The sequence below is a fragment of the Streptopelia decaocto genome (assembly GCF_964273445.1).
Source record: "Streptopelia decaocto genome assembly, chromosome: 6".
NCBI classification, from domain to species: Eukaryota; Metazoa; Chordata; class Aves; order Columbiformes; family Columbidae; genus Streptopelia; species Streptopelia decaocto.
In genome coordinates, this window is record NC_138660.1 from 42,161,677 (window position 1) to 42,179,101 (window position 17,425).

Genomic DNA, 17,425 nt, shown 5'->3' on the forward strand with positions numbered 1-17,425 from the left:
TAGAAATATAATACTAGTTTGTTTGGTTAGGACTGTACTGGCTTCGTGACTTCTCTCTTCAGAAGCAGCTATAAAAGTTAGCTGTGAGCTCAATTTATTTGGACTTAATTTCCTTTTTCTGCAAGAACCATTTTAATATAAGGATGTTCTAAGTGAAGAGCAGCTGTTTTTAAGAATCAGTCATAATCCTGTAGTCTGCTGTATATACCCTTATTATCTGCCTTCCTTTGTCAGTTAATATCTATAGAATTATTTTTTCTGTTATTTCACAGTATTATGGAATGTTTGATGAAAGAATCATTTCTGTAGATTCCGTTGTCTGTGAGCTCCTAATAGATGGTATATGAAATAGATACCACTGTGGTAGATTTTTGCCTGCTGCCTATCTATATAACTGTCTCATCTCTGTTCTCAGCTGATTGTATGCCTTACCTGTACCTCTCATTATTTTTTGTCTACATGAACTTAGTTTTGTAAGTCTGTGAAAATCAGTAAGTGCTGCATTTGAATAGTAAGAAACATCTGAACTGTAAAATACATGTTTACTGACAGAGAACGCAATTTGTAGTGAAAAATCAGAATTAACCTATCGAGGAGTGCTTAAAATAGCTGATTTTGTTACTTTATGCAAGAACATCTTAATGGTTTAATTTTATCTGTGATCTCTGAAAATTTCATTTTGCTGTTCATGAAGATTAGTGACAATTGAAATACAAGATATTGACAATTGTTTAATGGAAAAACACTAATTATGAGCTATTATGATGTTTTATATAAATATATGGTGTGCATCAATTGAATTCAATTATATTCTTGTCCTAGCTGTTTTTTACGATATATATTTGACTAAAATAGATATAATAGGAATAACTTATTTACAGCTCCATAATCTACTCAAAAAATGTCAGGGACTTGAAAGTAATTGTTCTATAGTGATTTTAATTAAAACGGCAGCCCTCTGCACACTGTTTTAGTCTCAATATTCTATTATGTTTCACAGGTAAGGAAGGCCTTTATATGTCACATTTAATATGATTGTCATACACAATGACCAAATAAACTTTGCTCTGAAAATCAGCTCAAGCAAGAATAGTATTTCAAAGTATCTACTAGCAAAATTTTGAGAATATGTCCTCATATAGTTCACTATTTTTTCCATTATTTTCTTTTAAGAATTGAATTTCAAGAAAAAAAAATATGGTGAGAATTTGACATTTGGAGTTTTTTTTATGGCTATGTGTTTTTCTTCTCTGCCAGAAGGCATGATGTCATGCCTTTATATTCAGGCAAATTATGCAGTATTAATTTCTTTTTCTTGGTTGATATTGTAGTTACTTATTGCATACTAGGAACTGGGACTGAAAATGATAGAACAGCTGCTCTGTCGCCCAGTTTCCTGTATCTTTTTATAGCAGTAGACTGTACCAGACAAAATGCGTTGTTAGATCTTTTTTTTTCCCCCCACTCTTCTTTTAAAAACTCTTTCCTTCTTCCTTCTATTTTAACATTGCGTTCTCTATAATTCCCATTAACATTGACTAAAATGACTACATAAATGACAAGAATGTGTACTTAGATTCAAATGATCCAGCTGGGATTCAAGTCTTGTTTTAATTCAGAGTGAAAGCTAATTTTTGTCTTAGAGCTTCAACGTAGGAGGACACATAAAGGAATCATTTTTCAAGATAAAATTTACTGGCTGCTTGAAAACAGAAAAAAAAAAGCAATAAAAACGTCCAAATAATGCTCTAGCATAATACTCCAATGTTGTATATAGAACAAAAGGAGTACAATAAAGCAGCAGTTATTTGACAGTTGGTCTTCTGTCCAAAGTTACAGGTTTATTTTATAAACTACTTCCAGTTCTATTCTTGTCTTAGAATGTGTGTTGATTTTTCTTCTTCCCCCACCTTGCTCATCATTTACCGTTGTTTCTAGAAAAGCCCAACTTCTGCTTTCATGAGAAAGACCCTGGAATCTGCCGAGGCTATTTTTCCAGGTATTTCTATAACAAAGAGACAAATATATGTGAAGTATTCAAGTATGGTGGGTGCCTAGGAAACCAGAACAATTTCAAGAATTTGGAAGAATGCCAGACTACTTGTCAAGGCAACTGTAAGTTGTTGTCCTCGTTATTCTTAGTGTTATTCTTGTATAAACAGTGTTGTGCTTTGAAGGTCTCTTGCATGGGGAAAGAAGGCAACTTAGGGTACCCTGAGATGGTAATAATTTATAACTGAAATTAACATTAATTATATATAAATTTTAAATAAAAATACAAAAATGAAAAATATAATCTAAAAAAAGTTGTAGGTATCATTAATTTTAATGAACATTACAGGACTCTTCTGTTTTTCTCATGACAGTTAATTGCCTGCATATATGTTAATTCTATAACTCCCTGCAAAATATATATTAAACTTGTCTGTGTAAGAAAGAATGCAATATTAATTTTCAGAAATCTGCATACTATTTAATATATCTAAGTTGAAACAAGTAGTGTGTGATCTATAATTTGAAACGGAATGTTAGAAGCAATATGGACAGATGAAGTAATTAAAGTAACATAAATTTCAACTGAAGAGGGGATTTGATCCACAATGAGTAAAGTTGCCTGGCTGTACCTTGACATTAAAGCATCACTTTTCTCCATTAAACCTGCCACTAGGGGAAAAAAATTATAAACACACTTTCTAGGACAGAAATTTGGAGAAATTTGGTTTGAAATATACTGTAAAAATATTGGTACCTACATTGAGGAAGGCAGAGACTTTACAGTAGTAGAGATTATAATGAGAGGGAATGCAGAACTGGACCTATTCTGGTTACAGCCACAAAAGTCTTTCTGTAATCTAGAATCTGCCAGCTGCTTGGATTTATGATATCATAAAAAGTCGATACATATTTTTTTAACGTGAGCACCTGAATATACTCTTTTCAAGCCAGGTTTTGTAATGAAAAGAGGTGCCAGTATAGGAAATTGTGCATTGCTGGCTTCCCACCAAAGAATCATGGGAAACCTGTCCCTCACTTCTGACTAATTTGGCTGTGTAGCTTAGGCTGCGAAACAGCCATTTAGACTGACCATACATAATTTATCCACGTGCTTGTCCTACTAGTGCCTATGAATTGTTTTATATGAGAATATAGTAATAGTAACCTTCAGAACTCCCCTTCACAAAGTGCTTAATTTTATTCATAGGATGAATACATTTTCCCACCCAGAGCCTCCAGACCCTTTTGTCTTGTTTGTCTGTAGTCATCCTTTTTCCAAGACTGTTTCATAATCTGCCATTTTGGCAAGGGGAAATTGAGCTTATTCACATTTAGAATAGGAAAGACCCAGCATGGTTCTTTTATAAATATGGGTTTTAAGTTATACATGCAGAACCATGTGATTTTCCTTGCTTTATCTGAAGCATTTATTCCTGAGCTCTGATTCTGCTTTTACTGTCTAGACTAAAAGTTCCACAATTTTTTTATTTTCTGACTTTAATCTGTAATAACCCCTCTGTGTAAATTTGTGTGAATAGTCAAGAGGAAGAAGAGGATTATGGGCCATTGCCAAGGACTAAATAGATCAAAGATTTACCTTCTTGATCTAGAATCATTGATATGAATTGCCTTTTGTATTTTTTCCTCATTGTTTTCCTTTCTTTTTTCTTTTAGCAAATCTGTTGCCAATTGTTCCAGCTGAAGAGCATCCTAACACTGTGAACAGTAGTTCCCCAGCAGAAGAGCCTCACCAGCTTCCTGGAATTTCCAGTAAGAATTTGCTTTTGCTCTTTATAGTTATCCTTTTTTAATGGAGACACTTGGCTTGTCCACTCATTTTCCTTGTTTATTTGAAGATATGTAGGTTAGTTGAAACACATAAGCACAGTGAAATCAGTAACATTAAAACTAGCCATTTTTTTGTCAATAATACATATTTTGGAAAAAGCTTACAATTGCAAAGGTTGAAATGTCTGCCAGTACTACAAAAACAACCTTACCAAGCCATGTTTGATTTAAATCTTACATCAGTAAAATTAAAGAATAAAAAGGAATCCATCCCAGAGTTGCCTCAGTACATCAGTTTCCTTTGCCTTTGGGACTTAAAGAAATGCTATCTTTTAGTGGTATTAATACTGGTATAGAGCAAGGAAAATGGGTACCAATCATACCTTATTTTCAGAGCTTTGTTGTGTCTAGACAACCTGTCACTTACGTTTTCATCACCCTTTTTTTTTTTTTTTTGTTTCTTCTAGTAAATTTGTTGCCAACTGCTCCAGATGAGAAGTCCAACACTCTGAACAGTAGTTCCCCAAAGGAGGAGCGCAACCAGTTCCCCATCTTTTTTGGTAAGGGTTCATTTCTGCAGTTCTTAGCTCTCGATCTTTTATATGTGCTCTAGATTACTTTTCCATTTCCACCCATTTTCCAACATATCTGAGACTAAAGAATGGGTTTCCATCTGTGTCAAATGTTTTGCTAAGCAGAGAAAGTCAAAGCAAAGAAATATATTGCTACTTACAGATCTCCCACAAATATCAGAAAGTGGAAGTCTGACCACATTTTGCCCTCTTCTGAAAGTAAATGTAAAGACTAAGAGCAAAAGAAGTGATACAGAGTTAGTTTAGTCAAAATTAACATGTTTATGAGGATCTAATTGGCAGCTGATTTAAAGCTCCTTTTACCTGTTAAAAAAAGACCATATTTGGAGTTTGGAATGTAGCACAATATATTTATAATATATTTTTATTTTCACTAAGACCATATTAAACTGAGTTCTTGGTTTGAGTATAATCAAAGTGTGTGCAAATTAATTTTGTGTCTGCTTCAAGGTATTCTTCCACTATGAATTATAATGTAGATGAGAATCTGGACCTTTACTGTAGAGAGCTAGGTTTTAAGAGTTTCTGCAGCTGGATGCTGCCCACTATAGATTGTTGGTATTTGCTGACACTGTAAAGGGTGATTGAATTTGAGGCATATCATTTTTATGATCCACAGTTATGCAAGAGGACACAAGAAACAGTTGGAAAAAGCCTGAGAATTCTTATCAAGTATATCTGTTGGGTTTTTTTTGCATTTATACTTACTGATACTTTTGGGGACTGAGTGATGGCTTACAGATTCGTTAAGATTTTTTCTGGTTTATGTGAACTGTAAGATAATGGGCATGTAGGATAATGTTCCTGTGCTCTTTGCTGAGAAGGGTATGTCTAACAAAGCTTGGATGTGTATTGTGTTCTATTTCTTGCCCACACTGTGATCCAAATGTACTGTTGGGTTGAGGTAAGTTTCCGTGATAGTTGGATTTGTTTGTTTACCACATAAGAAGTATCAATACACTGTTATTAAAATGACTGGACATAAAACAGTAAAGCTTTTAGCAAGTTATTCCACTAAAAAATATTAGATGTAAGAGTGTATAAGTTCCCTGCAGGCTTTTACTATAATGCAAATCCTCAAATTGCTAAAGCAACTAATCTATGCAAGCAACTAATCTATGTGATTCACTGTTTTCTGAGAGGAAACTGAAGGGTTCTTGGTTTTGTCAGCAATAGTGAATTTTCTGGTAGAGCAGATTTTGGGAGGGAGTGGTGAGGGTAAGAGAAAGACAAGACTTGAAGGTTGGTGGAAGAAAGGGTTGGGGACCAAGGATGGGTGGATTCAGTGCAGCTGGATGGGTTGGGTAAGAAGCATGACCTTGGAAGGACCAGTGTGTTTCAGTGGAAAGTCTGCTGGGATGGGCTGAAAACCTGTGCTTTTGTGCAATCCCGCTACAAGAGGAGGAAAGGGCAGGGCCAAAACTGATAGCTGATTTCTCCACAGAGATGTGGAGAACATAGCTTCCATTCTACTGTTGCTAGAGGTGTAAACTGAAGGTGCATGATCGAGCCGTCTCACACAAACACATGCTGTGACTCTCCGTAGCCCTCAGCAAGGGACAAGAATCTGGCTGTGCACATACAAGCTCAGGATGGACTGTTCAAGATGGAGTGGCTGATGCCCAACTTCTCAGTCAGAAGTACTTGGTCTGTCACTGTAACATCTATTTTGCATGTATATTGGCCTGTCTTTGTCTTTTCAAATACATTACTACCATTAAAAAAAAATTGCAAGGAGTTGTCTGCTGTAGAATACCTTACCTCACAATTGAAATGCTATTTCATCTTGATTTCAAGAAAAAAATAGATATTATTGGTGATATGTATAAATCTATAATGATACTAGGTTGTTTTCCAACAAAGTTCTTGATCTTGAGAAAATTAAACTCTTCTATGGCCAAACAAAACTTTGTTTTTTCTGCACATAAACACAAAACTTCTAACGCCATCTCTCAGCAATGAACTTTCTGAAGAGAGTGAAGATTTTTCTGGTCTTATAATATTTTGCTGCAAGATCTACAATAACTTATTCTGAGAAAGTGAAGCCAAGAATATCAAACCTTTTTAATTTTTAGTTATACGAAGTGATCTGTGGTAGGAAATTATGAGTGCTATACTCTGTGATTTGTGAGATCTACATGGGATGCAGGATCAAAAGTCAGCTTTCAGCTTGGCAAATATGGAGTGACACACAGAGGCAGTTCCTGTTATAACTTCCTAAAGTCAGGGCCATGTCTTTTGCTGATATAAATTGACACAGTTCTATTTGCTATAATGGATTGGCACCAATTTATACCTCTAGAGTACTGTCAAGTACAGATGACTCATTATTGTTGTAATAGCTTGTCTACTTGAAGAGTCTTTTATTTTCTCTTTGCTGCAACCAGAAATGAGATACTGAAGTGCACGTATATCAAAAACCTGGCAATAAATCTGAAGCTTCATTAATGTCACGCACCTGTGTCTAGCAAAAGAGAATGCAGTAAGCATTGTTTCCAATCCAGCTCACCAAAACAATTCCGAACTTCTTTTGTACTGTGATCAATTAACAGTTAATTGTCACATAAACCAAGCTGTGCCTGAGGGATAATGATTATTGTTGCAATGCAGGGTTGGTATTATTTTTGAGAAATATGAGTCTATAACTGAATATGCATGTTTCAGAGATCCTGAAGTATGATCATGTAATCCGTTCACACCACAGAGGTGGATATCTTGGATCCAAGAAGAGGCTGTATTATAAGTATTGAATCTTAAACCTTACCTATTTAAATATTGTTTAGGTAGCAGTGAAGGGTAAGGTACAATAGTCTTTTTAGCAGTAAGAACAATTGGTTTTTTATCTACTGTTTATTTCCTATAATTAGTTTAATTTCATTACAATTTTATTTTTATTTCACTAAACCGTTTTATTGAAAAAAATGGCTGCTATATGGCAAAATTGAGAGGTTTTCTTCATGGGCTGATTGCTTCTGTGAGTGTATATAACATGCAGATATTTTGAAGATGAATAGGAATAGTGTTTGGTATCTAAGGCATTTGTCTAGCAATGATCTAGACAAAGAACAACATGATTTTTAGTAAGAGTACCAGAGGGATTCTGACTAGCATTTGGATGCCACTCAGCCAGTTGTGTTATATGTACATAGGTAGTCCTTATTCACCAGTAACCACATCACTGGTTCCATGGCTCCCCTAAAGCTTACAGCTGTTGCGAGAACTCCTTCATGAGGCCATTCTGGAGTCTCTCTGGAAAGTTCTATGTACCAGATGAGTAATTTACATTAGAAAATATATATTTAAATTCTGTTGTATAATTAGCAAACCTATGCTGTTTGACCCTTTCAGCATTGGCAAGCCTTTCATTTTCGTTCTTTTCAGGTTCAGAAATTATCAGGTTAAAATAGGTAAGCATTTATCTTTAGTGTTGCTGAACACATGCTTTGAAAGCTAACAACGTCTCTGGCTAGAGAGGGATGAAATTAGTTCTAGGCACACGAGTTGTCTTTTAGAGTGGTACCAAAAGCATTGCATTAGTCAATTTAACTACCATCTTCATTATAAATAAAACAGATTTAATATAAATTGTATCACGTTGTGGGCTCTTGTTCACTCTGTGTCCAGAGTGAACCTTACTCTTACAATAATGTCACAGTTATAAAAAAGAAATTAAGTAGTGCTCATTTTATAACCTGAAACTAACTTAACCTTTCTTGAAAAACCAACTCATGACTCAATTTTTGCATTTCAGGATTCTTTTTCAATTGTATAATGTTGCTAACATAGCTTCAAATATAATATTAATTTTATTTTGCTGTCTTAGAATGGTGATTTATGGAAACCTATGTCTTCCCCAGCAATTTTTCCTACTTTTCAGCATGCCAGTATGGCTATTGTACTTGGTCAATGAACCTTTTTCAGCAGATGTAGTATGTATAAGACCACTAAGATGTACCATGTTCTTTTTGGATATTTTCTTGTCAGCCTCTTGAATTACCTAAGTTAATTCATGACTTCTTGCTTTCAGCAACTCATCTGTTTCCCACTTCTGTGACAACAGGATGTCTTCATCTCTACTGTAACTCAAATTCTTCCCTAAAATATTTTCTTTTTCTTTTTCTTTTTTTTTTTTTCTCCCTCTGAACCACTTGTGCCTGGCTTTATAACTTCAAGAAAGCCAGCTGACTAGCTTCACATTTCCATTTACGCATTTAGATCTTGGCATCTCAGCTATCTCAGTTCTGATACTTCTTGAACGACAACGGCCCTCCTTTGGGTCCCTCACAACTGATGATATAATGGCTCCCATTCACTTTCTTGCATACTGTGCAGCAATTGTGTCAGTTCTAATTTTGTGTATGAGTCACTCCAGGGTGAGAAATGACACAGTTTCTCCAGGCTTGGGAATTCTGGCACAGATTTGCTTCTTGAACTAGTTCCAGTGCCCAGGTGCTTCGGATACCTCAGGTTCATCTTCGTGTTTCAGTTCTCATACTCTCACTTGCAGTGACGCTGAAGAAACAAACCATCAGCCTACTTCTTGGAATGGTAAAAACCTCACAACAGCACTAAAGCACCAGCATCTCAGTTGCTTTGTGCACATATTCTTCACATCCAATCCTTTGTTATTCTGTGAGCTACAATCTGTTTCTTGATAATTGCTCAGTGTTTTCCAGTAGACCAACTAATGTTACTTAGGTCGAGCTTTCTGTATTCATATGATAAACAAATATTAAGGTATTGAATCTTACATTGGAAATACTGGGTACTTCTACCTTCTCTTTGATTTCAGAATGTCTAGCATTAATTAGGAAAATTCACTTAATTAGTTATAATAAATCTTTACCATATTTTTAATGCTGTCCAAGTTTAATTTCACTTCACTTTCTACAAATACTTCACTTGGAACTTCTCTTCTTGAATACTATCCCTTGTCACAGAAATGGCAATTTTATTACTAAATACATAGGAAACAAACCTTGCTTTCAGGTAAGCTTTTGCTGGCTTTTGATATTCATAGAGAGAATAACGTTTGCTGTGGGTTTTTTTGTAATCATAAAAAGATGTTTATGTAAAGTATCCTGGACTTTCATGAGGGCAGAACTATACTTGCCAGTAAATCTCACATAAGTTTCAAAGTTCTGTGAACTTCAAGTGTCATATAATATCAACATAACAGAAAACTGTTAAACTGCAGTTTTGTCTCTAACCTTATTTTTCTTGGTATTTCTAGAACCACCCCCTATTCCTTCGTTGTGCATGACCCCTATGGACAGAGGACTTTGTAGAGCCAAAGAGTTAAGATTTTTCTACAACTACTCAACTGGAAGATGTCACCCATTTAGCTACAGTGGTTGTGGTGGGAATGAAAATAATTTCACCTCCAGAAAGTCATGTTTAAGGATCTGCAAGAAAGGTATGGGAAGTGACACTGTCACAGACTGTAAGAGGTAAATATTATGTAGGCTGAAACACGATTGCAACTTTTCTAGTCAGTATTGGTCTCATAAAATGTAATAGTTGAAAGTCTTAGAAAAATGAAAATGGAAATCAGAAGAGAGACAGAATTAGATAAAGATGGACAGTAAAATACAGTGTACAGGAACTGCAGTAAGACAACTCAGCATTGGTCAGGCATATGAAGACTTCAGGTAAGACAATGTTCTTTTTTCCTTTTTCAAGATTATTTCTTGAAAACAAGGCTTGTCTCTTATTTCTGATAATCTTGGATAAGTTAATCATACAGCATCTAATCTTTCTTCCTTTTATCTTTAGGATTCAATAAAAAAAAAGGTGAAAGAAGATTAATAAAAATCAAGAAGACAAGAAAGAAACAGCCAGTAAAGGCTTTGGGTGATGAAATCATGCCTGAAAGAATACAACTTTGATTTTATGGAAATGTGAAGTAAACTACTATTAACCTGTGAATGAAAGCCTTCAGTGTACACCCTTTAAATATATTTACTGTACTGATTATTTTGATTACATATTAAGCTACTTGTATTTTTATTATGTATTCCTCATTCATATTAATAAACATTACCTTTTACTTTAATAATGTTCTTAAATTGTAGTTTGATTGTATATAACTGTCAGAACTGAAACAGGACAGAACAGACTGTGTGGGTGTATAAATCATAATGATTAAAAAGTAGATAAGATTCAAATTTACTTTATTACCCTATTCTTTTTTTGAAATCTATTTTTGTACTAAAGAAAGCATAATACTTGTCAAAGAGTAGTCACTTGTCAAGCATGATTGTTTCAATCATAGATAAGATAGGTCTATTGCTATGAAGAGGAAATAGACACTGTGTTTGTTTTAATCAGATTTTGGGTTATGCAAGCTAGATTTAACTCCATCAAAGGGCATATAATTATACTATTGCAAAATAAATATGAGATTAGAATTAACCCACCGAAAACCGTAGAGTGTTAAATGTGTGAAGCAATGTGACAGATACTTGCTAAGATTTAAAAATACATTTGCTGGGATAACTGATTTGTATTCTTGTTACTGAGCTAGATTCATGGCTAGCAAGTTAATAGTTTCCAGAAATACATATTAAAGGACAAATTCCTTTCATAGAAATAGATACAGTTGCTTTACAGATAACACTATGCTTATGCTCCAATTGACTTTGAAGGGATTTTTGTCAGGTTGGTTTTGTGTTTTGTTGTTGGTGGGTTTTTGTGGGTTTCATTTCATTTTGTCTGGGGGAGTATGTTTGTTTTTGTTGGTTTTTGTTTGTTTTTTTTTTTATAAGATTGGTATGAAACAGTGGTACAGTTCCTGCCTTCCTCCAAGGGACCTCTCTGATCTTGGGTAAATCTTTTATAATGAGATTTATTTTTTTTTTTAAGGAAAGAAAAAAAAAAAAAAAGAGTTGGTTTCCTATTAAGTTTTTTGGAAGCACTTGGCTGCCTATGAAACGAAAGATAGTGGGATATTTTTGAAACTCTTTCCTATCTTTGATGCTGTTTGGTTGGGGTTTTTTTTAATGTATCACGTTTTCTCTTTATGCTTAAAACTAGCAAGGATATTTACACTGCTGTTTGTGAGAAGTGGTGTAAAAGTAAGTAGCTGAAATAGATGTGAGGGGCTCAGACACTACAGCAAGGAGCAAGGACAGCAATGCCAGAATAATAAATGATCTGTTGGACTAAGCTACCTTTGCCTGTGCATTATGAATCACATGTGTGATTTCAGAAAAAATAGGTTTTATATGCCTGTTGAACTTTGGACTGACCCTACAAAGTGTCTAAACTTTACTGCTGAAAATGGAAACATTTATGCATTCTAAATATCTGAGTGAGGGTGTAAGTAAAAGTCACAGATTATTTTTATACAGAAATCCTATCCAAATATCTTTTCTGGTGCCTGCATCCTTTTATGACTCTTTTAATCTAGGATCTATTAAGTCTAATTTGGAAAATGCTCATAAAACTGAAATGTACACCAGAAAATACTTATGTAGTCTTGTCATATAAAATGTATGAGCACTACAGACTTACAATAACTATATAAATCAGACAAGTGCAGTTCCAAAAGGAAAACTATAAACTCCATGGACTGCTGAAAACTAGTAATGTCAGTTCTCTACACAGAATTAATTTGGTGTGTCGTTATCTGCCAGTTTCACTTGCAGTTTGATTATCTTGCCATTCTAGTTCATAATTTTTATTGACCTTGCTCTGCAGGTATCATCTGCACTGCACTACACGCACTAGGAGTTGAGGCTATAGATGTGAGTTGCACTCCACAGGAGCAGAGCAGTAGGTTAAATACTTGGACAAGCTGGAATATGTAATTGCAGACAAGTGGAGAGCCCATGGTTTAAACTGCTCCCAGGCCTTTCTACTGGTAGCATAGCAACCACCTCAGTGCAGTGGTGAACGTGGCCTCCAAAAGCAGGAGCTGCTTTAGGCCTGCAAAGAATGGGAGAGGCAGGACTTACCAGTGGACTGAAGGCTCCACTAATGCCACAGTTACCCTGCTGACTCTGGCTTGTGTCCAGTTAGCCTGGAGTGCAGGTGAGTGCTCAAATGTCTGCACCTTTCCTTGTATAAATTTGATTATGAAGGCAATGAAAATACCTAATCTTCCATTTTTAGTTACAAGAATTTCCCATAGGCTGCCAGTATTAGAACTTAGGTAATTGCTATATCGTGTGATGTACCTTGGAGTAGAGACGGAGCTGAAGCATGTGCAGCTTGGCTTCTCCAGCAGCTCAGTGACTCAGTAAGGACATTCTCAGTCTATGGTTTCAGATTAAAGCAGAAAAGAAAGTGTCAAGTGCTGGGTAACATATTTGCAAAAGCTGCCTTCTGTCACTGATGTCTGACAGATAGGCTGTTCTATGCTATATACCGTGTTAAAATCCTTTTCCAAAGAAACACTGTATTCCCTGGCATGTTTCTGAGGTATTTAACCATGATCACATTAAACTAAAACATCTTCTGGAGCTTTCATTTAAAAGAGAAACTCACTCTTTAGCAGCAGGAGTACAACATTTGGATAACTCTAGTGTTTATATGAATCTGCATGGCAGTGTTTCTTTAAGGAGAGTTTTTTCTGAGCATCGAACCCAAATAAAGGTGATGGGGACAGAGCTGTTCCTAAGGTGGTGTCCCCTGCCCATCTGTGACGGAAGAACTAAACTTGGCACTGGCTTCAATTGTGATGTCACTCTCATCAGAGCCTTGCAAGGCTTGGGAGGAAGGGGAAGGGGTTTGCCCGTGGTGTTTCTTAAAGAAGTTCCAACAAGAACACGAACATGGATTTGTGAACTCTGTAAGTTTTATGAGATCATAGACCATAATGATGAACCTCCTAAAACAGAATATCCTGCTTGAGACAATAGATACAAAAGAATAGATGTTTATTCACAGATTGCCTTGTGATCCCTGTGTCGTTTCATGGCAGTTTCTCTCGTTCAGGCTCCCTTTTGGTCCAACGACTTGTCCTTGGCTGCCTGGATTCAACACCTACAAAATCAGCCCTGGAAGTCTAGAAAAAATCATCCTTTCTGTGCCTGCAGAAACCTGGCTTTCTGGCTGCTCCCCATTTGTCTAAGTCTCCCACTTGCTGAGCTCTCTGCAAACTAACAGTCTCCTCACTGAGTGTACTCCTTTACTCCCCAGGACTGCTGTGGCTAGGACAGGACTAGCAGGTACTCCCCCATACTCTCCAACCTTCTACTTACACTGTCCTAGGGAAATTTCTTGTGTGTTCATTTTGTAGTAACGGTGATTAAACAAGTGATCCGTTGAGGGATCTCTTATGTTGTTGTTGAGACAGAAAAAGACTTTATACAGCATCTCAACAATACCTTATTTCAATTGACTTAAGAAAATATTACAAAGTGATTCATCTTTTAGGCTTGTGACTTAGTGCAATGAGAATGAAGATTGGAATGGTGTAGACCATATAAAAACTGATCTAATTACAATCAGAGATTTGATCTGAGAGTTCACGTTCTTCTGGGTGTTTGTACTAGGTTTGGCCAACATACCAATTATCCAGCTGTCTTCCTATCTTGTTTTTGTATAGCTCTACAGTGCATTAAATTAGTTTTTCCCATAAAAAGTCCAAACTGATCTAATCTCCATCAGCACTGCAAGAAGTTTCTTTTGTGCCCTTCTTCATTCACTTATTTTCATTCCTCTATTGTCAATATCTGCACAACAACCAAATGCAAGAATAAGATAAAAGATCTGTGCATTTCTCAAAGATGATTAAAAGGTGAATGTAGAAGGAGGGGACAATTGAGCTACAACACAGGGAAAAGAAAGGGAAATACATGGCTGAATGGTGAAAGAGGTCAGAAAATGAAGCTGCATTAAGGTGTTGCAGTGACTGTACATCTCAAATTAACTAGAGTCTATCCAGAATCTGCCCTGGTTGCTTTGGAGGAAATATGCAGGGCGCTGTGAAACGTCTCCCAGTCTATATGATGGGAGCCAAAAAGCCAAAGCAATTTTATGGAGATTTGATGTGTTTCCATGTATCATCTGACCTGCAATAGCTTGGTTATGTGCTCTTAGTCCATACAGATGATGAAGCAAAATGTCTTTGGGAAGTAACTTAAAGTCTTTATTAATTTGTTTTTCCTCACCTCTTTACTGGTATGCCCTCCTTTTTCTCCTTTTTACTTTCTATCCTCAGCATCTCTTTTCTTTCAATGTCATTTGAGCCAGCATTTCCTCCTGTATCTGCAATTTATCTACTGTTTCAAAACTGATAGATTTACATTTTGAATCTTCATCCTCAGAGACTCTACCTTTCAAGCACAGTGAAGTGGACATAAGGGTTATGTTTGATACCTGATTGCTTTCGGTGGTATCTTATCTTGAGAAAGAACGGGATTCAAGTAAAGTGGAATATACCTCGAAGGTTATTAAGTGTTGCTGCGCAGGCACTGCGCACCAGGTGGCAGCGCCGCGCTGCGGGGCCCGCACCGCCCCGAGAGCGCTGCCAGGGGGCGCCGCCGGCCCGAGGGCGCAGGTGCGGAGCCGGGGCAGGTGCGGGGCCGGACCAGAGGCAGGTGCGGAGCCGGGGCAGGAGTGCTGCGGCTGGGAGGCGCCGCTGGAATTAACGTCACAGGAGCGAGGCCTCTGCAACAAAAGGAATGCGGCCGCTAGTTCCTTTGCTGCCCTGGACGTGGCCGAGTGCAGGCACAGCCGTGCTGTACTGCCTGTCCGGAGGGGAAGTTTGGGAGAAAACAGCATACCTCGACAGCCCCTTTATCGCTGGGGGAGACACATTTGTCACAACCACAATGCTAGAGAGAGAGATTCTCATAGCTGATGCGGGATCTCATTATTTGTAAGACCGGATTTACCCTTTAACTTTTCAGATCACAACAAAATTTGTGGTAAGAGGCAGAATTTATTTTTTGTTTGCATGGTTTTAAGCTTTCCTTGGTTAAAGTACAGTCAGTTGTGTTCACTTAGATGCCTTTCGAACTGGTCACGCCCACACTGTTGATAACCAAGGCAGTCTGTATTGGTGTAATTTATGTGCCTGTCAGCCAAAAGAGGTAGGTGAAGTAGTGTGAGGGCCTTCTGCATCTTTGAAGTTCAAATTACACTAGCTGAGATGTCTCAAGTACCTGTAGAGTAGGAATAAAAAAGTTCCAATGAAAGCTAAAGAAGTAGAACATTAGACTTTTAAACTAAAATCAAATAAAAAACATCCCTAATTTTAACATGCCAAATCAAACATGGCCTATGTAACAAATCTCTCCGGCTAATTCAGCTGCCTGTCTTGAACATGTGTGCCTGGCTGGAATACATGGATTGTTTTCTAGGTGACAGTATGTAACATACTATGTTGTAGTCTATAGCCTTGACCTAATTAGTCTAAAATAATGCAGCCAGGCTCACTTCTGATGAAATTCCACCACCTAAAGTGGTACTGTTTATTTCAGAGAGGTTAATTTCCATCACTGTTGAGAATCAGGGCTAATCCCCGGCTTAGATCTGTTTACATTGCCTAGAGCTTTAGAGTGCCATTTCTTAGTTCTTCACTGATTATAAAACTCAAACATTCTCCTGTTGATGTAAGATCCTAGAAACACCAACACTCACATGCACCAAATAAGTATTAAACTCGTATGCCTGGTCTTTTAGTGAACCTAGAGTGTGATTTTACAATTCATATTGTCCAGTGGCCACATGGATTTAAAGTATTCCTGCCCCTCTTTTCCTTCCTCCAATTTTTCTCAACTTGGGGGATTTGGGGGCTTGTTTTGCATTGTTGTTTATTTTGTTTGTTTTTCTTAGTTCTGGGTTTCTTGCTGTTTTAATTTTTGAGGATAATATTTTCGATGGCCAGATGAATCCCCTCCTCTGGTTCACAACATGTTCCACAAATGTTTCTGCTGGCAAAAACAGTGGATGAGCAACAGGTATTGAGAAGCAAACAGAATACTTAACTTGTTTCATGAGCAAATTAAGTGGTTATAATTTTGATGAGCACTTATACAACCAGGACCTCTGGGAGGTCTTCCATGAGGAGTACTGGTCTTAATATTGTTTGAGCTTAATGCTTCATGAACTCCCCATTTCTTCAGCATTGTATTGTCTATTGATTCGGAGAGCACAGATACTCTCTACAGCACATGTATCAATTATACAAAGAACAAGTGATAAATGGTGTCAAATAAACACTTTTAGGTCCTGATACAAGATTATTTGAAGCTAGTAGAAGGATTGCCATTAATTTTGCGTTGTCTTCAATTATGGCAGTTTTCAAACTGGGCAGCTTATACTTCTGCTTCCAGATAACTGGCATTCAAAAACATGCAGCCTAGTGATCTGTGCAGCAGTGATAATATTCCTGCTGTCTTTTCTCTACTCTTGATATTTCAAAGACTTACTCACTTAAATACAGAGGTTTTGGGGGGTATAAAAGTGGCACTTCAAATTATGGACTTGCTTGAATTTGAAAATTTCATTCTGGCCTTTAATGCAGTTTTGCATTTGAGGAATAAAAGTATTTCTGGGTAGAGCTTTTCAGCAGTTACAGTATGGGACATAATGCAGCCCCTCCAGTTTCTGGCAGAGGTGGGTCCAGTCAATCAAGGAGGAATGCAGCTATTGTGTATTATTTTTCTCTGAATAAAGGTCCAAACTGTTTTATTTCTCTGGATCTAGTTCAAGGAGGAGGACGAATCTCACTGGCTCAATATGTGAAAAGCCAGGTACGGTGGTCTCCTCCTTTCCACAGAGTCGGTGAGTATTTTCTGACTCGTTGCAGAGCGCTAGCTTCCATCGGGGCGGCGGAGCTGCAGCCCAACCCGGGCAAGGTGTGGGCAGAGCGTTTCCCGAAGGGAGCGAAGCTGTCAGAGAGCAGGCGGCAGCCAGCGGGGTTCGGCCAGCTCCGCACTTCTCTCTGCCGATGCCATGGGAGCCTGGCTTCCCCGGGACAGGCCATTTGAGACAGAAAAGTCACTTCGGGCAGGCTGCAGGCGGGGTCGGGTGATGTCACAGGAAGCTCTGATGTTTGGCTGCTGCCGTCGCTCCTCACTCACGCTCCAACACGC

The 17,425-nt window shown here is 37.3% G+C and overlaps 1 protein-coding gene across 2 annotated transcripts in view; it reads left to right on the forward strand.

Annotated features, from left to right (window-relative positions):
- The window catches only part of TFPI (tissue factor pathway inhibitor), a 35,061-nt gene extending 23,991 nt beyond the window's left edge, over positions 1–11,070 (forward strand). Inside the window, exons 5-9 of one of the 2 annotated variants that reach the window (XM_082056337.1) lie at positions 1,939–2,115; positions 3,670–3,765; positions 4,251–4,343; positions 9,610–9,792; positions 10,152–11,046. In XM_082056337.1, coding sequence (XP_081912463.1) covers positions 1,939–2,115; positions 3,670–3,765; positions 4,251–4,343; positions 9,610–9,792; positions 10,152–10,264 — 662 coding nt within the window. In that variant the 3' untranslated portion in view covers positions 10,265–11,046. Of the gene's footprint in view, positions 1–1,938; positions 2,116–3,669; positions 3,766–4,250; positions 4,344–9,609; positions 9,793–10,151 lie in introns of both variants that reach the window. The other variant, XM_082056338.1, reaches the window with a different exon arrangement.
- The last annotated feature ends 6,355 nt before the right edge of the window (positions 11,071–17,425 follow it).